This window comes from Vanessa cardui, chromosome 1 (genome assembly GCF_905220365.1).
Source record: "Vanessa cardui chromosome 1, ilVanCard2.1, whole genome shotgun sequence".
NCBI lineage: Eukaryota > Metazoa > Arthropoda > Insecta > Lepidoptera > Nymphalidae > Vanessa > Vanessa cardui.
This window is the reverse complement of record NC_061123.1, coordinates 5,125,704-5,148,378: the sequence shown is the minus strand read 5'-3', so window position 1 is coordinate 5,148,378 and position 22,675 is coordinate 5,125,704. Positions and strand designations below refer to the sequence as shown.

Genomic DNA, 22,675 nt, shown 5'->3' with positions numbered 1-22,675 from the left:
AACAAAATAATATGGTGCGTCCGAAATGTTTGATCCGTCTTTATTATTTGTACACAGAAAATATTTAACTAGCAAACGCTTACGTCTTGTGGTATATTTAAGGATTTGATGATTTAAATTTCAAGAGTAAACATACTTTTGAGGGTAAGTAGCGTTCTATTTAAGAAATAATCAGGTTTTATATTTAATTGTAGTGTACAACGTCTAGAGTGTTTGTATAAAATAGTAATATGTGTAACGTACTAAGCGTAAGTTATCGTGAAGCTCTCGCATGCAGTTTCATTCAATGCTTTTATTTTACTGCGTCACATCCCCTCCTCTCAAAAGTAAAGCGAGAAAGACGTATTTACGTGTGTGGTCTTCTGGCTGGAGCTTCGGCTATTCTCGGCGACGATCGGCCGATTCCGTACCCAAGAGAGGCAACATAATCGGCCAAATAATGATGGCGGCTCAACAAACATTCAGTACATGTATCCAGCGAGCGTTTGATTCAGTGCTGCTCGGGTCGCGCCAGTGTCGAGACGTTGTTACGGCATTACAAAGTTATCGAAACTATATTGTTCCGTGTTTCATTCGGTTAGTGATAAACAGAAGTGAAGAATTCGGGTGTACAAGTGTGTGGTTATGTGGCGGCGAGTGATATGACAGCGTGCGCCGCCAGACGGATTCCGGCCGTCTTCATGAGGATATTGGTGACAAGTCTGGCCCCGAGATCATGGTGGCTCCCGATTCCGAGGCTCCTTCGAATCCTCGGATAACGGCTGCACACGAGAGCCCCTGCGCCACCGAGGCGCGCCACAGTGCTGATCTTTACATACGTACCAGTTGGGTGGACGCCGCACTAGCTCTCTCTGAACTCGAAAAGGTGAAGTGTTCATTACTTATCTGAAAGTATGAGTGTCAAATTACGATTGTCATATTGCACGTGTGATTGTTTTTCTCCGAATGTCAATTCGTTTGAGAACGCGGCAGCGCGGAGCTGTGGCGCCGGCTAGTGATAATCGTGCGTACTATCAAGGCCGCGCGTACTTTAAAGGCCTTTACGCAAAGAAATGTCATTGATAACGAACATAAATTTGAGAGGAAGTATTTTATCTCAACAGTAAATTACAGCATAACGTTATCAGTACCAAGTAGTAAACTTAACTTGCAAAATATTCGTATATACAGCGAAAACTGCTTTGATTGTGCTTAAATAAGTAACAAAACCAATAACAAATTATACATGTAAGGTGATAAACAACGTTTTAAATAACAAAACAAATGAAGCATGAAATAAAATTAGTATGTAGCTTATATTAGTAGTTGATGGTCTATCTCACATACAGCGACAGTGTCGAGGGAGGTAGTGTTTTCTCAGAAGGCCTCGAGTTTCTGGGGGGTCTTCGTTCTATCAGTACCGTGCAAATAGTTATGTATTATACCCATAACTATTTGCACGGTACTGATATTTGAATTATATTTGCAGTAGACTGTAAATTATACAATATTGTATGTTATGTTTTTTAATAGGTATTAAATAATAATCAGTTTTTAAACCATTAACTGTATGAAAAACTAAAGTTTTATAACATCAGATTGAGCAGCCAAAACAGCTGTACTTTAATGATAATGTACTGAATAATAATATGGGTAGGTATAATGTAAATCGGTTGTATGCGAGATGAAGCAATTAAGGCACAGCAGGAAAGGCGCGGGGCTGCGCACGCGCAGCCAGCGGCGCCGATAGAGACATCAACGCGGAGAATGCCGCTCACTGATCACTCTGTTAGGAGAGATAATATAGGCATTTAAAACATTAAGTTTTTTTTATGTTTTTTGTGTACCTATGTTTTTATATATTAAAATATTATATGACATAGAAAAGTATCATGGTATGACATAATATGATGTGTTATTTCGTATAAAATATTGTATAGAAAGCTGTATAAAATAACATCTTATTTTTATATTCCGTGGTTTCTTACATCCATTTTTACGAGTAAACTTCACAACATTTAAAAAAATATATAATATTTACCAATTTCTTGTTAACTTTTTAAAATAAAGAATGCACTTCTAAAAAATGTATATCTGGTGGGACCGCACAGCGTTCGGCTCGTGGAATTGAGACATCTTGTGGTTTCCGATCACGCATCCCTTTCTTACTCGACTAAAGACGTGTCGCTTTCCTTTTCTTTAAAAGTTGTCTTTCATCTCTTTTCAACTTGAACTATTTTGTATATTTTATCTTTCTCCAAACATTGCGTGCACCGGCGGTCGGCAGCTGCGCTGGAAACCTATAAATGATTGTTACAACACCCACGATTTTCAAATGTGCATCGGCCTTCTGGGTATTTTCTTTAAGAATAAAATAGTTAATCAACTAATCTGGCTCTGAAAGGGATTATTGATTATGATATAAGAGCATGTCTGATTGACTAAGTAGGCCCTTTCGTAGTAAATGTGTAATCGACGTTTTCACTGACATTCAGAAAAGTTTACAACTGTCGACTACTTTATAATACACATACGACACAAGATTGATTACCGTTCGGATTTAAAATCCACATATAATTAAGTTCGGGGAAAGTTGCCAGATGTTTCCTTCGAGTCGAGTTGGTATTCCATTTGCGCGAGTAATTTTCTTTATTTATGAAATTAGGACAAACCGCAAGGAATTCGAACAATTTGCGTCGACCACAAGTGTTGAATTACAGCGGCGATTCATTTTGGTGATAACCAGCTCGGTGCTCAGTGAACGCAACACGTGGCCCGTACACATGACTGGACATTGTCATTTTTCCCCATCATTACCCCTCGCTTCCGATCCAGTAATTTGCCATATGTCCATTCCTCTGTCTAGATAGATGTTTCTTGCTTTGAACATGTCTAAATTTTTACTATTACGTAATACAAAACAAAGTCGCTTATCGCTGTCTGTCCCTATGATTGCTTAGATCTTTAAAATTACACAACGGATTTTGATGTGATTTCTTTTTAATAGATTGTGATTCGAGAGGAAGGTTTGTGTATATATAATGCATGGACAATATAGTAAAGAAATAAGAAAAAATGTGTTGTTCATTTGGTATCAACATTGCGCCCGAAGGCGGGGCGAGTCGCTAGTATTTAATAAAATTACAATAACTATGGTAACTGTTACTAGAACATTGAACCTTTATGTTAGTCTGGTAATAAAAGGCGTATAAATGAAAATTGACTCATGTAAATTATGAAATACTAAGAATTTATGCGTTGTATATACATACAATGACAACTCTCTCACTCCCTCACTCTTTAATAGATTGGTACCACAATATATAAGAGATTGATTGCTTCTTTAGCATTATATTGAACAACATCATATACATTACTTTGATCCCAACGTAAGTAGCTGAAGCACTTGTGTAATAGAAAATCAGAAGTATCGACGGCCCCACAAACACCCAACATAGAAATCTTATAAACTTTTTCTACATCGACTAGGTCGGGAATCGAACCCGGGACCTCGAAGTGACGTACCCATGAAAACCGGTGTACACACTACTCGTTATATGGTATATCATGTAATATAATCATGTAGTATAAGCAGTAAATGTTGTCTTTATATATAAATACTGAAACTTTGATCTTCCACTATGTAAATTGTCAGATCTATTTCAGTTACTAGCGTTGCAATTATAATCAAGATTCTAATTTCAAAATGTAAGTCTCTTCAAATTAAGTTTGAAATCTTATGCTGGCAGTCCCTTGTATCATCTTAAAATCCATTCAAACGCATATTGTATCACATAAAATGAGTATTAAAGTACTCAAGTAAAAAAAAATACAGTAAATTTTGGCATAACTTGACAATAAACATTTAATTACTAGACACGATCGTTTGTAAACAAATTACAAAAAACATATAAAATAAAATGTCAAAAACTACCTCACTGTTGGTGTCTTAACACGGGTGCATGTTTTTATGAAAACGTTTTCTAGTAACCTAGTGCTTTACCGGTAACGAACGTCATATGGCCGTTTGGACCGGTTTCGCTTCACCTAAGTTGGAACGGATAACTTTCTCGATTTTATTGATTATAATATTTCCGCTTAGGAATTGATATTTCCATCGCCCAATATCAGCGGTACTTCATTTTTTTATGGAGACATTTAAAATAAGTAGCAATTTACGTCATGAGTTAAAATCAATGATTTTAAATTAACTTGTTTACTATAAAAAACATAATTATTTAAATTCGAATATTTTTTAACATTATCCGGACTTTTTGCGTGGTAAGTTTCCTAAATGAATACGTCAATAGTTTCAAAATAAAATAGACACGTACGATTGCTTATTTTCGTAAATTTTTCATAATTCGTATACAAAAAATACTCATTATTTTTCTTCATGGAAGTACTTTGTAAGTTCCATATTTTAAATGAAATTAAAAATTACCTCATCTTACTCAAGTCGTCAACAAGTTACAGTATTTTAGCTTCTTTTTCAGGATCCACAACTTAAACGATAAACTTTCTGATACTTAATCTTTGTAATGTATAAAACTAGATTATATAATTAAAATGCTGGAGGAATTACACATTTTACTCGTTATATCGTCATGGAAATTCTATATAACGCATTTACCATCTGATTTTAAGTTTTCTTCGTGAATTTTATATCCGATAGGAGTAATAAGCTTTTTTTAAATTACGAATACTAAGTATAGTTCTTTCGTTTGTCGATGTAAGTATGGGTTAAAATAATTAATATATAAGATAATTAATTATTTAGTTTCTTTGTTGAGTTATAATTGCAATGTTTTATGAGTTGGATAGTGTCGTTGACTTCAGTATCAGCTGTAAAAATAACCCAAAATTACGAAGTCATGAACATGTCATTGACATTCAAAACGGTAGCAAGCCGGTGGCCGACTGCCCAATTGACGATTTCATGTCCTTGTTATGATATATGTGAAACGTTTTAATTCATTATTTACACAACATTTAAACTCTAAATGTGATTATTTAACATTTAAACTTTAAATGTGATTATTTGCAATAAAATAAAATGAAAATCTATAATATTGTTTCTGTTTTGAAGATTGGATGGTGTTTATAGAAAAAATAAATTTAACTTTAACTAAATTTATTAATCATAGCTAATAATATTTCTAATATCCTTCATCCATTTTTTTTACATAAAACCGTCTCTTGTTAAGAAAACAGATATTTAAAAATTTATAATATTACCTAAGTCCTAGAGTTTGTTGTTAGTTTAAACCCTTTTTTTATGGTCCCTATTAATATGGTCTGGGCTATAGTGAGATCGGTCAAATGCCAGCCGGGTGAGAGGTGGAATGACAACAATGAGTCAATGTTTAATTATACTTTTTAAAAGTAATAAAGATATCTTAAAGTAGTCACTGGAAGCAGACGGGGCGATAATGCCTAAAATAAATTATAACAACAATTACCGAGCGTCTTACTCAGCAGTATCGAATAGATAGTTAGAATGAGCTCGACCCGCGATAAGAGACAAAGTCGGCCGGCGGGCAGCATATCATCAGGATGTAGTCTAAATTTATCTCCAAACCGTTTCCTGTGACACGATAAAGTATACTGTTTGCATCAATTGCGTATTAATAGTCAGTGTGATATGCAGAAAGCCTTACATGTTGATATTCAATAATACGACGACAGAACGAGAGCGTATACTCGGACAATTGCCGGAAACACGTCGTTACGTCTTATCTTGTGTATTTACATGTTGTGTTGTGAGAGAGGTTTCAATGTTAAGAGAGATTTATCAGAGCGACGGCTCGGGCGCCGGCAGACGTGAGAACGTGCTCACGATGACCTGATCTGTTATCAACAGGAAGTGTCTCCGGCGCGACCGTACTGCAGATCGCAAACATGAACCGATGTCGTAGCGCTTACGTCAGCGTTCATATTGCGAGATTAGTTTATCCAAAAAATACTCAAACTCGAGTTATAATAGCCGAATATAGATGACCAAAGTTGTTTAATTTTAATCTTAGTGATCTACAATAGATTTTCGACCTCGGCTCTTGTCGAAAGGACTTTTTTACGTCTACATTACTTATTAAATGTTTTACATATATAACACCCTTTATTTCTTCAAAATTGGGATACATATTACATCACCTTGAAGAATTGAAGTATTAGAATGTATGTATAGTGACATGTTTACAAGAACAATAACTGGAATATTAATTATTTTATACAGCAAGATTTACATTTTAAAATATGTATATATATACGGGGGAACAAAGGGTATGATCACGTTATAATATTGTTTTAAAGATTAGTGGATAGCGATAGCGATACTATTGCTTACTCCACGTGGGCCGCGGTGCGGGCAGCGCGGGCGCATTCCGCCTGTGACGTCACGCCCACCCACTGTGACTTGTCTGATTTATTCTTCATTCATCCAAAGAAATACATCCAAAATAAATTATTTTGGTTGTTTGTAAAACAGCAACAATAACGAATGATTTTAAAATGCGATAAAATATGAAAATACTTGCAAAATTATGCAACAACATCAAAACTAGCATATCCGATACAAATTTTCAAGATACCTTTCGACTACTTTACTGTTTGTGTATTAAAGTCATGCACAGCTTACTCCTGAAATGTAAAGATTTTAGATTGTAAAAAACAGTTTATATTTGTAGGTAATAGTCACAAGAGGTTAGCTTCCTGTTAAATTTCATTTTGGGTGTCAAATAGTGTTAATTTTATATAGGATTTTGTTACAAAAATAATAATATACGTAGACAATTTTTTATGGTCAAAGTTTTAAGACATAAATATTTTACGCACGTTTTTCTGAACTTGTCGGACGGGTCTTATCTTTTTTTTAACAGTTACCTGGCAAACATCATGCCTCCATAAATTTACACTAACCTACTTAATTGCTTAATTTATAGCCAAAATAAAATAAGAATACTCCAACATACTTATATTTAAATTATCCCTGCTTGATCTTCATTTTGTTCTGCATAATATTACAATAAAATTATTTACCTTATTAGTAGAGTAAGGATTATTTATATTAACATTTATAGTAACTTTAAGGGAAGTTTCTTATGATAGGTTTTCTTTTCAAGTAATTGTAAAGTACTAAGCATACGTTTTGTTTATTGGTATACAGTTATGTATACTATACCGTCAGTTTAAATAAATACAATAATAAGATAAGTTTTCTTTTCAACATTTTTAAATAACCAAAGTGTAGAGTCTTATAAAAATATATCTAATAAGTTTTTTCTTAAGGAATGCGTTACGTTCACCTATCGATAATCGTTTATGTCATGTTTCATATTACAAAACCCGCTACATTGTAATATCTAAGGTAGACTACACAGATAATATAAACGCAGATTAATATTAATATAATATTTAAAAATATGATGTATAAATTGAATATCGCACTTAAATATATTAAATTAATAACTTACAACTAAATAATTAAATATTGCATAAATTTTATTATTTATTCCGCTTAATTGTAAAAAAATGCCTATAATAATTGACTTTTGTTAGTAATTATTTTTCATGTTGAAAAAAAAAAGTAAAAACTTTATAAAATATCCATCTGCTAAATGTAATTTTATAAAAACGCGGAGCCTAGACCTACGAACTGTTAGAGTGATACCAGGATTTATTTTCAATATTTTCAATATTTTTAATGTTTTATATTGTAAGTTGCAGTCCCATGTGTGTAGCGCCTAAGTAAGTCTCGTGGTCGGCATGGCCGCTTCGTGGCGCCACGTATTCGCCGCCGGGGCCCGCCCGCATCTCTCATTAATCACAATCAACTGAGAAATTATTTCGATGGTTAAAAACTTGACTGCCATTATATCTTCCGCCAAAGCTATCGGTGTAATGATTGACTTCAAATGTTGATTTTAGTGATAAAAATACGAGCTACTGTTTAAATGTTGAATGAACGAATCGTAAAAATGTATGCGCTTAATCATAAATCTATCTGTAATGGATAGTAAATAATAATCCAATTCGCTATGTTATTTCGATAGAAGGTTATTCAAAAAATATAATATTGTATCTTTCTTTGCAGGGTAACATCGAAGGAGGAAGGACCTCACTGTGGATCCGAGCGTGGCTTCAGGAGCAGTTGTTTATTTTGGGTTGCTTCCTTCAGGGGGACGCAGGAAAAGTCCTCTTTGTTGCCATCCTCGTTCTTTCTACATTCTGCGTCGGCCTCAAGTCTGCTCAAATACACACGAGAGTCGATCAACTTTGGGTTCAAGGTACGTTAAATGTAGATCGTAATTATTCAACTCTTGACCGACTATACGCCATTATCGTCTGCCTACGATCTAAAAACCGTAAAAGCACATCAGATAAACACATTGTAGCACATTGCGCATCTCTATGAATACAAATGCAACGGCTGCGAGCAGCGGGCTAAGGGCGAGTCTGTGCCGAGCCGCTTCCGTCTCTCGCGGACGTGCGCGGCATTTGACCGCGACTACAGAGCGCGCCGCGCTACATTAGACCCCATATACGAGAAACATGGCAAATTTAAATTCTTTAAACATTTATTTAATGGCTACATGTGTCCGGTTCATTTGGTATTGTCATTGTATTTGAAATTTATCTTTATTGCACCGAGTATAGCTCGGCCAAATGTATAATTGTAGATAGTAGCTATTTAATGGTCGAAACGTGTGTAGCTCGATGCACGGGGCATCTTTGATACACATGAACAGGATGTTTGGGACGTCGAAATCATAAAGTAGAATCCTAATTGTCACTCGTAATTAGCAATTTAAAGGTGTCTTATAATTAACGATGTATATATACATTGAATTATAGAAATTTCATATCTTTTCTTATAACGAAACGTTGATAGGTTTTCTTGTAATAAATTATTCGTATTTAGCAACAAAAAATAAAATGATCACGTCTAAGAAAAATAACATAAGGAAACTAATTTATGTAACTGATGCGATTGAGTAACTATGATGAAATTTTGTAATTATCTTGTTCTGTTTGCGAAATGGATTTACAATATCATTCTAACGTTTTATTGGCAATTTATTGCTGGCCGTGCGTTGTTTATTGAGTTCATTGGGTGGTCGGCTGTCAACTCGTAAAATTCTCTCATAAATAGTTGGACAGGTATCCGTGCCTTTATATTTGTCTTATCTAACCGGTCTCCAAGTTTTACGTAAATAGTTATCGAAGTTAAACAAAACGCAGTTATGAAAAATAAACTTATATTAAAAAGTGACTACTAACAATATGAAAATCTTTTTTTTTAAACTTCTTTTTTCGAAAAGGAAGCTAGGATAGGTTTTGAACTAAGAACATGTATATCCGTAAAATCCGGAACTTTAACCCTTCAAAGAGGATGTACATCCTATGCGGGTATTACGTCATACGAGTCAATAACTTTGCTGCTTGCAAATAACGGGTAGATATCGCTTCGTTGTTTAGAATATTGTAACAGTTATTTAATTAGAAGCATTTAAAGTCATAACTGGGTATTGTTTTTTTTTACAATTAAAAAATATTGCAATTCACAAAAAGTTTATAATTATTACTGTAAATGTAATGTCCTTTATTTAAATTTTCCTTATTTCATCGATACTACATTTTAGTCGGGAGGTGTTTAAGGTGACTGTACCTTTAATGAATATAAGGCGAACCTCCACTACAGCAGATAATTAAAGTTTGCTGTTTATCTCACTTTTAGGAATTTACAAATACTCAGTATTTATAGCGTTTTACATTAACATGTATCTTGCACGAGATACTAAAGGGTTGTTGTAACGAGTCGGTTTTATCACTTCAGATAAAATAATGTGTTGTAAAATTTTATTCGCTCGCCTCCTCGCCCATTGTGTTCCTTGCAAGGCCTGGCCTTGATCACATGACTGTTAAAATAAGATACAATTAACATTCGATTGAGCATTGGTGGCCAAAAGTAATATATTACGGGGTCGATCTGATTTATTTACACTAATGTTTGTTTTATCGGTCATGTGACATTACTCCTGTGCGTGTGTATGTGTGTGTGTGTATGATAGACGTCTTTTTATGGAAGGAGAGTAGTTTATGATAAAATGTGATGTTTGCTTTAACGTTATGCTAGAACGATTTACTGTTATAATAACAATAAAAACATCGTAAGACTCCATCACAACGAACTTTGATTAATTTACGTTTACTGTTATTTCGCCAAATAAAATTATATTCAACGAATTAAGTCGCTTTAAATAAACATGATGATGTTTTAAAATAATTATGAAGTGATTGCGATTTACTTGTAAAACAAATTGAAATGCTGAAATCTGTAATTTATTGCTCACATTTTGCTCTGATATCATTAAAAGTAATGTTTCCATTAAAATTTCACTCGCAAGCAAAAAATGCATACTCGCTAAAGGAAGTTGGCGAATTTATTGACGCACCTGTCGCGACGCGAGCCCTTCAGTGTTTCTTGAAAGCAATGCAGCATTTTAAATGTTTTATAAATCAGCTAATATTTCCGTTTCTGTAAAGAAATAATCCTTTTATGATAATATCACCTGATTGAAAGGAGATATGTATACTAGGAACAGACCATTTGAAACGTTCATCACAATTTAAATAAAACAATTTATAACGTACGATATTATCGGCTACCGTCCAAATAACAAACATTCAATGCTAACGGTCACACAAAGCCTTATCGTCGTACAACGCCGCGTGTTGTGTTAAACAATACTAAAGGTCCTGAAGTCACATAACAACTTAATTAGGTGGCCGCGGGCCGCTCATAAATATCTCCACGTGAAATTACGACCAATAAAACAAAAAATGTATAACACATCTATCGAGTAACAAAAAATGGAGATTTGATTGTCCGACTCGCTTTTGTGTTGAGACGTCGTGCTGCGCCTCGAACGATACAACGGTCGAAAGTTACAGCAGTTGTTGAACCCCCACGAGATTGAGACGTCTCTTCCCCATCGACGAATATAAACCATGACACGGATCAATATAAAATGGCTGGTTGCCTCTGATTTTTACCACGACCAGTCGAAAATTCAACTTTAAGTAGGGTTATAAGCTTATAATGAAAATAAAGGTTTAAAACTTAAGGTTACTTCAAAGATGTAATCAATTTGATACGTTATGTAGAGATCGCTTTTATGAAATACATAATATTAAGCGAGTTATGTATTTTAAAAATGGCTTATTTGGTTTTAATATAAAATTAGTGTCTTTTAAACCGACGCCAACCACTAATATTATAGTTTAAAATGTAGTCATTACTAAACACATTTACGTACTACTTTTAGGAATTAAGAAGAACCTGACGTTAACCTAACCTAACGTTAATGTTTTATTTTTGTTTACAAACTTTATTCCAGCCATTATCAGAGTTTAAATAGTACACGAATTTACTATACATACATAATTTTATAGTTCAAGTAAAAGAGTAAGTTTATTCAGAGAAACTCGTTTTCGAATATTATTTTGTTAATAACTTTTGAAAACCTTTGGTACTTGCCTATTTGATTTAGAAATTATTGTTGCAATCTTTTTCTATTTTTAAGCTTGTTTACTGGCCACAATCCTCTGAAAAGGACACGGTTGTTTATTCCGCTATCCATCTGTTGTCTACACTGGCTAATTTGCATAGAGGGCTCGGCGGGGCTGCGCGGGACGGAGGAGGACCACACGGGCTACGCGCAGCGCGCGCGGGTGGCCACAACCACATGCGCGAGCGCACGTACCGCTCCCTCCCGCACCGCGCACCCCGCCGGGACGTCATTCATTGCGATCGACCGCGCTGATCGTTCGCTACCGCATCGAGTAGAAATGTTGTCATTATCGGCGCGCACGCACTGAGAATGTAATGAAAGACCTGACATTCGCATTGACTGTGGCCAGAATACATTTAGAGATTTAGTTAGTATTACAGACATCGCAAAACATTGTATTCAGCCACAAATTCGTTATTATTTTGTTACGCGTTCGAGGACGTTAGACCCCCAGGTATCTTAGTTGTAAACCCTAAGATTATGGCTTGCGGCTATGTTATTTGTATGACATTTAACACCAGTATCCCTTTGAAAGACATAGAACCGCTATTTTCTTTTAAGAAAACGGACAGTTTAAACATGTGGCTTTACAGAAACAAACTATCTATTTTAGTTAGTAGTTTCGACATATAAATTCCGAATTATAATCATAAAAGTTATTAGTTATAAAATTAGGCACTTACGTCTATCATTGTATAATGATATAATGTCAATAGCTTGGAGTGGCATGCGTGTTGTAAATCGCGCCCACGGCTCGGTAGGTGTTAAAATAGAGACGCCCTGTGCGGGCGCAACACGCTCGATTTCATTCCACTAGCTTTATGATAATCCCTAATATCCGGGAGTCGGAGTCATCTATGTTTAGCTTAAACGACTAGGCTTTCATCCAAATACTACACGAGTGGCTTTCGGATCATCGTATTATAGTTCATTTAATATCACAATACGTAACCGCGTTCGGTGCGATTATAAATTGTCATTTTTTATTCTCATTTGCCACATAGACTCACAAAAAGTTTGGAAGCGTCAATCATGTTTTTATCCCTCGGTGCTTTTGGTTAATTTACATATAGAGTGTTCTGCGAATTACAAAGAGATTAAAACGTTTAGCTTAGATTTATTTAATTTTTAACGACACTTGTGATTACTTTGGCGTTAAAATTTATAGATCTTTGTGCTTTATAGTCTGTTCTGTTAAGCGTAAATTGGAATTTAGCATACTCGATCTAAGTACCAAGTTTAATTTCTAATAAACTATAAACATTACCAATATTAGTAGAATATTGTCGGTCTCAGTCGCGTTATCTTGTAAACGAAACGAATGTAAATGTTCTCTTACTCTCTTTTAATTTAATTCACAAGGATTCTCGTCGACAGCTCCGCCATAAATTAGCGACAAAAATAAATGGTATTCCTTGTGTGCAGTGTGAAGGCGTTAACTGCCTCCGTTACACGTAGAACATTCGTGAGACAGACTACATGTCTCAAATGCACACAAATGTTCATTCCTAGTAAAACATTTTTAAACACACTTAGCGTAGAACGAACTCTGTAAGCACTCGAGGGGAGAAAATATATTACAAAGTTGAACCGTCCTTGTTTTACAATGTATTCTTGTTCTATATTCAATATGTCTTCTTTAGGTGCGACGTATGAATTACCCTGCATTCTAAACTAATAATATATTAAAAATAATTGAATGTTATGAGAGGCTAAAATAAAAACCTATGGATTAATTAAATCCAAGTTCTATTAAAAGAATGTGACAGAATTAGTGTCTTTATTTATTCTAACACCTAGCGTGTCTCATTTAAAGCAAAAAATGCAGCAAGCCGTACTATAAATCAGTGCTGTGTGGCCGGGTGTTAATTGGAATCCATCCTTGTGACGTCCTTTGATAAAGTACACTGAACTGTTGACAGAGGTAGCTGTCTCTCTGTAAGCTTTAACATTAATTCGAAATACAAAATTATTTCAATTTTTTAGTGATATATCTATTAAATATTAAGAAAGTTACTTTGGATGGGATATATTGTGTTTTTGTGTTATTATTTGTTGAGGTAACGCATGCGTTAACGTTAATTTATTAAACTATTATATATAGTGATTAAACTGTAAAAGAGTAAACTAACAAATGAGGTTACGTGTTTAGTTGTGTTTAATTAAAAAACTACTAAACGCATATACGCAATACTTAAACCAGAAAATACAGCGTGATTCAGTGAAGGTATTAACAGATATATAACATCATTAGAAAACAAGACGCGCTTTATAATTTCATCTTCTTTAAATTGACTATGGGCATTTTTTTTTGTTTTTGTGACGTGACGTATTTTTCACATACTTTTAATTAGTTGGCATTCAGCCAATGGTTGCTTACTAGAGCCTGTTTCGTTTTCTATAAATCAGTCGTGTTAACTATCACATCTCTTCCCCGCCCCTATAACAAATGTGTCGACACTCTGCTGGGTTCAAGGTGTTGATGGGATAAGTTAAAATTAGAAAGCATTTTTTGTCAATCCGATCTTTTTTTCTTTTCGTTAAAATATTTTTTTAACGACTAGCTCTTATCCTCCCGCTTCGTTCGGAAACATTTTCTATGTTCTCTATGTTTTTTCATTAAAAAAAATAAATCTTATGTTCGATTCCTCATAACCGTCTATACCATAACAAATATACTATACTAGTAGTTGCCCGCGGCTTCTCTCGAATTTTTTTTGGTGGTTTTGGTTGTCATGTGTCAGGCAATAAAGTAGCCTATTATATCCTTTCTTAGAGTTCAAATTTGCTTCATACCAAATTTCATCTCGGTTTGGTCGTGAAAGAGCGACAGAAGGACAGACAAGAGTTACTTTCACGTTTGTAATATTGATATAGACCACATTTAATCATCAAAATCAAAATAAACTTTATTCAAGTGGGCTTTTACAAGTATTTTTGAATCGTCATTTAACAATTTAGTGAAGCCACCACCGGTTCGGAAAGTTTCTACCGAGAAGAACCGGCGAGAAACTCAGTAGTTACTCTTTTTCAATATTTAAAAAAAATACAAAGTCATGTTAGTTAATACAATTATTTAAATTAATATATCCTGCCTGGAAGTCAACAGGTATTAATTCCACGCTTTTTTATCATCTACAAAATCTTGTATCGAAATCGAAATAATATGCCTTTTTTAACAAATGTATTTTTATAAACGATTTGAGTTTACGAAACGGCAAAGTTAAAAATGTCTACAGTTTTTTAAATTCTTCCTTTTTTTCATGACACAAAACAAACAATAAAATCAATCGAAGCTTAATTCACTTAACTGTCGGCGATATTAAAAAGTATCTTAACTACGTTGTAACTGTGCATATTGAATTTCTTACACTAAAGCGTCCGTCCGATACACACAAAGATTTCTATTCACGTTTATGTTAATTAAAGTCATCGGCCATTATCTGATACGTAAGGAGTAAGAAGCATGAATAAATAAATTAAGATGTCCGACTGTAACGAGTATCGCATTAAGTGACAATTTAATGAACCGATGTGACCGCAATGCTCTCGGCATCTGCTGAAAAAAAAACCATTAATTTAATTCATACTGTTGTTGATCTGAAATGCGAATAATCGCTATTTGATTTGATGATTATTTGTAGAATATCGATAAATAATCGATAATAAGTGTGCAATAGAGTTGCATAATCGTTCGTATCAGGATTTTTTGTATTGGAATCATATAAATTCTGTTATTTTTTTTCTGGATCAATTATTATCTTATTGCTTTTTGTATTAGTATAAATCCATTGAAATATTTTAATGGTTTTTTCGATTCGAAAATGTTTGTTATTCAATTTATCTGACGTCTCTATTTAGGACTAGACGGTCCGTAAATATTTACTGAGGCATTAAATTTTATAGGTTTGACGGCGCTGTGACATCTACTTGTTTTAGTATTACCAGTGTCGTTGACCCCGACCATTAAACCATTTGAGTATTGATACATAAATGAGATCTCTAATGAAAAATCGTAGATAAATTGGCTAGATAGACGATTCTTTTGAGGTCAAGACGGTTCGATGACTGGTTATCTTGATATATATTATTTTAAGTTGATTACGTTATAAGATAAAACAAGAAAAAATATTTAAAGTTTATTTATATTATTATATTGTTTTAGAGGGTGGAAGGTTAGAAGCGGAGTTAAAATATACAGCACAAGCTCTAGGCGAGGCGGATTCGTCGACACATCAACTTGTAATACAAACGGCCAAAGATCCAGACGTTTCGTTGCTACACGCAGGCGCTTTACTTGAACACCTAAAGGTTTGTAACATTTACAAAGTATTCTATATTTATCAGGAAAATTAATATTATATTGTAGAACTTGCTATCGTATCGGTCTACCAATACCGGAACTCTTGATTGTAACTTTGTTAATGACTATAAGATCACACACTAAGTTCAATATAAAAATGTCATTTTATAACTCATTCGTTTTTTTCTAAGTTGTCTAATGGCCTCTACTGCCAGTAATTCATATTCATGTAGGTATAACAGTGCATTGCTCAGTTGAATTAGTACTTTGTTTTTACTAGTATTGTTTTTCTCACAGGTGGTACACGCTGCGACTCGGGTGACAATTCACATGTACGATATCGAGTGGCACCTCAAAGACCTGTGTTACAGTCCAAGCATACCAGACTTCGAGGGTTATCACCACATTGAGTCGATCATCGATAACGTCATACCTTGTGCAATCATTACACCACTTGATTGCTTTTGGGAAGGCTCCAAGTTACTTGGACCTGATTATCCTATTTTTGTGCCGTAAGTATTCAATTTTGATAAGTATTATTTATGTCATTTACAATGTTTTTAAAAATGGAATGTGATATTTGATAAATAAGCTTAATACAACAAAGTAAGAAGCGAGTTACCTCACGTATTAATTAATTATTATAAGAGGACGTCAAAGGACTCTATGTAATAAGTAACGTATATTTTTTCAGACATCTTAAGCATAAACTACAATGGACGCATTTAAATCCGTTGGAAGTTTTAGAAGAAGTGAAAAAATTAAAGTTCCAATTTCCTCTGAGCACAATGGAGGCGTACATGAAGAGAGCCGGCATCACTTCCGCCTACATGAAGAAGCCGTGCCTAGATCCCACCGACCCACATTGTCCATCTACGGCCCCCAACAAAAAGTCTGGTCACGTAAGTATTTATTTAATATATGTGCGCTGAGAGGAAGAGGAAATGTTTAGGTACCAGAATAAAAAGAAAATAATGACATCCATAAGTTTTTTAAACAGCAATTAAGCATTATGTATTGTATTATTACATTATTGTACTTTTTTCAAGTAATTAAAGAAGCTTAGGGTTTGCCATTACCTTACAGGTCGTAAATTACCGGCGTTTTTTACACAAAACAATGATTGAGATGTACAATTCATTAGTTACGGTTGCGTGGGACTCACATTAGGAACACATTAAAACTCCTGGTTCTTTTATGAAGAGTTCGATTTACGGCTGTTTTACTGGCATATAAATAAAATCCGTATCCCATCGCGACAAATAAAGCAATTTTATCGTGGCGACTGCATAATGTTAAATACTCTCCATTATAATAAAATATTTTTGGAAACGGTAATAAGGCAGGATGAAAGCGGTCGCCGCCCGGCAGATGGTGCGACTACCTGCCCCGGACGCGGACGGCCTGCGCACTCGGCTTCGAGAAAGTTCACTACGGAACATTTAAATTGCTGTAATAATTTAACGCCTAAAAACATACACTTATCGCAAGGAGACATTTTAGTCATTAGTATTTTTATTGACGGCATATTTTGGACGGCTATAAAACTCGTTTGTTCTTAAAGTAGTGAAGCATTTCAATCCTTGAGTTATACGAATAGTGCATTGAGAGCCCGGCCGAGTGGGTAGGGTGCGTTTTTGTGCACGCGGCAAGGCGGTGCCACCCACGTTCGGCGAAGGACTGCGGCACCGAGCGGGCGCGCATTGTTCCTGCGCCCGCGCGGTCGGACCTCCGTATTATACGGGCGCATTATGTACGCTTCAATAGGCCTCGTTTGCCGGCTCCATCCGTCACAATGACACTATTATATCAATAATACTCGTACAAATGTAAAGTTCCACGTAATCGTAAATTTTGTGTTACGCTTTGTTCACGAATTGTTGGAATTGATTTGTACCCGTTTGGATACCTGTAACATTTTTATCAAAGTAAGCTTCCTTTATAGATTCCAGACGTAGCGGCAGAGCTATCGCACGGATGTTACGGCTTTGCGGCAGCTTACATGCACTGGCCGGAACAATTGATCGTGGGAGGAGCTACAAGGAACTCGACGTCGGCCCTCCGAAGCGCACGCGCCTTACAGACCGTGGTGCAGCTAATGGGCGAGAGGGAGATGTACGAGTACTGGGCCGATCATTATAAAGTACATCAAATCGGCTGGAATCAAGAGAAGGCAGCTGCCGTACTGGATGCCTGGCAGAGAAAGTTCGCGGCTGTAAGCATCTTTTTAACTTTTGATTTAATGCCTCTTTAATGACTTCCATTTTTGTTAGACTCGAGAGTGGCTAATAAGCTTACATAGTAATGACGGTAATTCGTATGTTTCTAGGAAGTGAGAAAAATGACTACCTCAGGATCAGTATCGTCGGCTTATAGTTTCTATCCGTTCTCCACGTCGACACTTAACGACATTCTTGGGAAATTCTCCGAGGTGTCGCTCAAGAATATTATTTTAGGGTATATGTTTATGGTAAATATTTCTTTTTCCGATGATATTAATTCTCAGTTTATTTGTTTTTGAGTGGTTATTTTTATTTGAGTTTTATTTTCAGTTAATTTATGTTGCCGTTACGTTAATACAATGGCGGGATCCAATTCGTTCGCAAGCGGGCGTGGGTATTGCCGGCGTTTTACTTCTATCCATCACTGTTGCCGCTGGCTTAGGATTTTGTGCTTTGTTAGGTGATTTTTTTATGATTTTTACATATTTTTTTAACCTTTTTTTATATTACGTGTAACAATTACCTACAACATAAAAGATCAAAAGATAACAATGAAATATTTTGCAGGAATTCCATTCAACGCTTCAAGTACTCAGATAGTACCATTTCTAGCACTCGGGTTAGGAGTCCAAGATATGTTCCTTCTCACTCATACATATGTGGAACAAGCGGGAGATGTACCTCGTGAGGAAAGGACTGGACTCGTGTTAAAGAAGAGTGGCCTAAGTGTGCTCTTAGCTTCTCTGTGCAACGTGATGGCGTTTTTGGCAGCAGCCCTTTTGCCTATTCCAGCATTCCGGGTATTTTGTCTACAGGTAATGTCTAACAAAATAACTAAAATAATGTATTTTTATGATTAATATCAAATTTAATTAAAAGTAATAACTCATTTGGTTTAATTATAAATTTTATATTTCAGGCGGCAATTCTTTTACTCTTCAATTTGGGATCAATGTTGCTGGTTTTTCCTGCCATGATCTCGTTAGATCTTCGACGTAGATCAGCTGCAAGGGCTGACCTTTTATGTTGTCTGATGCCTGAAAGTCCACTACCGAGGAAGAAAATTCCAGAACGAAGCAAATCGACGACTAGAAAAAACGAGAAGGTAACTTATACTTTATTTACAAAAACCTATAATGTAAACTTTCATAAAAAATGTAATAACTAACTTAGATATAGTTATGTTATGTAACCTTTTATGATCAAGATATTTTGGAATTATTAATAATTAAAATATAATGCAATAATAATAATATTGTTCTATTATTTTCTAGAATCATAGGGTCGACACTACGAGACAGCCTCTCGACCCAGATGTGACAGGCGTGGTGACCAAAACTTGCTGCTTAAGCGTCTCGCTCACGAAGTGGGCTAAAAACCAGTACGCGCCATTTATCATGCGCCCCGCTGTTAAGGTACTATTCTTTTCAAATACAAAAACCCTTTTCTTTTTTTGAATTTTTTTTTTAAGAGCATTTTGTCTTTCATTTTCTAATAACATTATATTTCTTTCAGGTCACTTCTATGTTAGCACTAATAGCAGTTATCCTAACCAGTGTTTGGGGAGCCACTAAGGTTAAGGATGGATTAGATTTGACGGATATCGTACCCGAAAACACGGATGAGCACGAATTCTTATCTCGACAGGAGAAATATTTTGGCTTTTATAACATGTACGCTGTTACGCAGGGTGATTTTGAATATCCAACTAATCAGAAGCTGTTATATGAGTATCATGATCAATTCGTCCGAATACCGAATATAATTAAAAATGACAACGGCGGCCTTACGAAGTTTTGGTTGGGATTGTTCCGTGATTGGTTATTAGACTTACAAGTTGCTTTCGATAAGGAAGTCGCCAATGGTTGTATAACACAAGAGTATTGGTGCAAGAACGCAAGCGATGAAGGAATATTGGCTTATAAACTTATGGTACAGACTGGTCACGTCGACAATCCAATCGACAAGTCCCTCATTACAGCGGGACACAGATTAGTTGACAAAGATGGAATTATAAATCCAAAGGCATTTTATAATTATCTATCTGCTTGGGCTACGAATGACGCATTGGCTTACGGAGCTTCACAGGGGAATCTAAAACCCCAACCTCAAAGATGGATCCATTCCCCAGAGGATGTGCACTTAGAAATTAAGAAGTCATCTCCGTTAATTTACACCCAGCTGCCATTCTATCTGTCCGGACTGAGTGACACTGATAGCATTAAGGCGTTAATTAGATCTGTTCGAGACTTATGTTTGAAGTATGAAGCGAAGGGCTTACCAAACTTCCCCTCAGGCATACCATTCCTTTTTTGGGAACAGTATTTGTATTTGAGGACATCTTTGCTATTGGCTTTGGCTTGTGCTTTGGCTGCTGTTTTTATTGTAAGTATTAATTCACATTATACTTTGAAATTTTATACTTTACTACGGAAACAATTTTGAAGATCTTTATGCGTGTTTTCTATTATAATCTTCAATTTTTTAGGCGGTAATGGTGCTGTTGTTGAACGCATGGGCCGCAGTTTTGGTTACGTTATCACTGGCAACATTGGTGCTGCAACTGTTGGGTATGATGGCCCTGTTAGGCGTGAAGCTGTCAGCGATGCCGGCTGTACTTCTCGTGTTGGCTGTCGGACGTGGCGTGCATTTCACCGTTCACTTGTGTTTGGTAAGTGTCATTTAATGTTTTGTTTATAAAATTTGTTCAATACTACCAACAACAACAACAGCCTGTAAATTCCCACTGCTGGGCTAAAGGCCTCCTCTCCTTTTGTGGAGAAGGTTTTGGAACATATTCCACCACGCTGTTCCAATGCGGGTTGGTGGAATACACATGTAGAATTTCTATAAAATTTGTCACATGCAGGTTTCCTCACGATGTTTTCCTTCACCGCTGAGCACGAGATGAATTATAAAGACAAATTAAGCACATGAATCAGCGGTGCTTGCCTGGGTTTGAACCCGCAATCATCGGTTAAGATGCACACGTTCTAACCACTGGGCCATCTCGACTCAATACTACCTATCAAGTTCTTTCTTTATTTGTAATTATCATAATAATAATATTGTACAATTGTCCTCAGGCATTCGTTACGTCGATAGGTTGCAAACGCCGACGCGCATCACTAGCGGTGGAGTCGGTGCTGGCGCCCGTAGTGCACGGCGCGTTGGCGGCGGCGCTGGCAGCCTCCATGCTGGCAGCCAGCGAGTTCGGTTTCGTCGCCAGATTATTCCTAAGATTATTGCTGGCGCTTGTGCTATTGGGACTTGTGGACGGACTCCTTTTCTTCCCTATTGTTTTATCAATATTGGGACCGGCCGCTGAGGTTTGTTCTTTTAATATTTGTTTAATAGTTATTCGTAATATATTAGCAATATAATTGGAAGGTTGAATGTTTTGGTTAATATCACATAAATAATGTAAGTATTACTTTGTTGCAGGTACGACCGCTAGAACATCCAGAGCGTTTGTCGACTCCGTCACCTAAATCTTCTCCTATCCATCCTCGTAAATCTAGCTCGGGCTCAGGTGGCGGTGATAAGTCCAGTAGAAACAGCAAATCTGCACCGAGACCCTGCGCTCCATCGCTCACCACCATTACCGAGGAACCCTCGAGCTGGCACAGCTCCGCCCATTCCGTACAATCCTCCATGCAGTCGATAGTGGTACAGCCAGAGGTAGTGGTCGAAACGACAACGTACAATGGTAGCGACTCCGCCTCGGGACGGTCGACACCTACGAAGTCATCGCACGGTGGCGCTATTACAACTAAGGTACGCTTTTTATTACTTTTAAATCATACTTCAATATTTGAATTTTAAACGCTGTGATTTCATAAACTTAGTATCTCAAAAATAATAATACTTATTTTTTTTATTTGCAGGTAACTGCCACGGCAAATATTAAAGTAGAAGTGGTAACTCCAAGCGACAGGAAGTCACGGCGTTCCTATCACTACTACGATCGTCGAAGGGATCGCGATGACGATAGAGATCGCGACAGAGATAGGGATAGAGATCGTGACAGGGATCGCGACAGGGACAGGGATAGGGATAGGGAGAGATCCCGAGAGCGAGACAGGAGGGATCGCTATAGAGATGAAAGAGAGCACCGCGCCTCGCCGAGGGAAAACGGAAGAGACTCTGGACATGAAAGTGATTCATCACGTCATTAGCGGATGTAGTGAAATATCAGTCTTGCCAGCAACGACACGTTGTGACACGAAAAGCGAACGGATGTCGGGTTGCTGCATTATCGAACAATCTGGGATATAACGAACAGCTAGAAGCTGCATGTATCGCTTATTATTCGAAATGTAAACATGTTTTAGGATTCACATTAACATCTTATAAAAGTATTACGTGGATTGTAAGTATAAGATTTGTCAATAAATTGTGGTTATTAGTGAGGCTTGAGGCTAACTCCGTGCGTGTTAGAAGTGCTAGTATCTGAAGTGTATTGTGTAAGTCCGAAATGATACTGAAATCATTCCATAGAGTGACACTAGTGCTTCTATTTTGTGATTCATTGTAGAAAAGTACAGTTCTTTTAATTCTTAATGTATAGACCAAATACCAATTTAAAAAAAACCATC

At 36.1% G+C, this 22,675-nt stretch overlaps 1 protein-coding gene across 1 annotated transcript; it reads left to right on the top strand.

Moving 5' to 3' along the window:
* Window positions 1–463: 463 nt before the first annotated feature.
* On the top strand, window positions 464–22,659 carry LOC124542801 (protein patched). Its single transcript, XM_047120704.1, has 16 exons — window positions 464–865; window positions 8,072–8,264; window positions 15,718–15,863; window positions 16,153–16,367; window positions 16,550–16,757; window positions 17,801–18,070; window positions 18,185–18,325; window positions 18,408–18,537; window positions 18,645–18,892; window positions 18,997–19,182; window positions 19,352–19,492; window positions 19,593–20,462; window positions 20,566–20,748; window positions 21,164–21,406; window positions 21,522–21,854; window positions 21,965–22,659. Exons 1-16 carry the CDS (start codon window positions 716–718, stop codon window positions 22,253–22,255), a joined length of 3,948 nt encoding a protein of 1,315 aa, XP_046976660.1. The 5' UTR covers window positions 464–715; the 3' UTR covers window positions 22,256–22,659.
* The last annotated feature ends 16 nt before the right edge of the window (window positions 22,660–22,675 follow it).

What these genes read in the sequence shown, in the direction of transcription:
- LOC124542801 (XM_047120704.1), top strand. Translation starts at nt 716, where the DNA reads ATGGTGGCTCCCGATTCCGAGGCTCCTTCGAATCCTCGGATAACGGCT. An exon ending in CTTTACTTGAACACCTAAAG is followed by an intron (nt 15,864 to 16,152) that starts GTTTGTAACATT and finishes TTTTTCTCACAG; the next exon opens with GTGGTACACGCTGCGACTCG. An exon ending in TCATGCGCCCCGCTGTTAAG is followed by an intron (nt 19,493 to 19,592) that starts GTACTATTCTTT and finishes TATTTCTTTCAG; the next exon opens with GTCACTTCTATGTTAGCACT.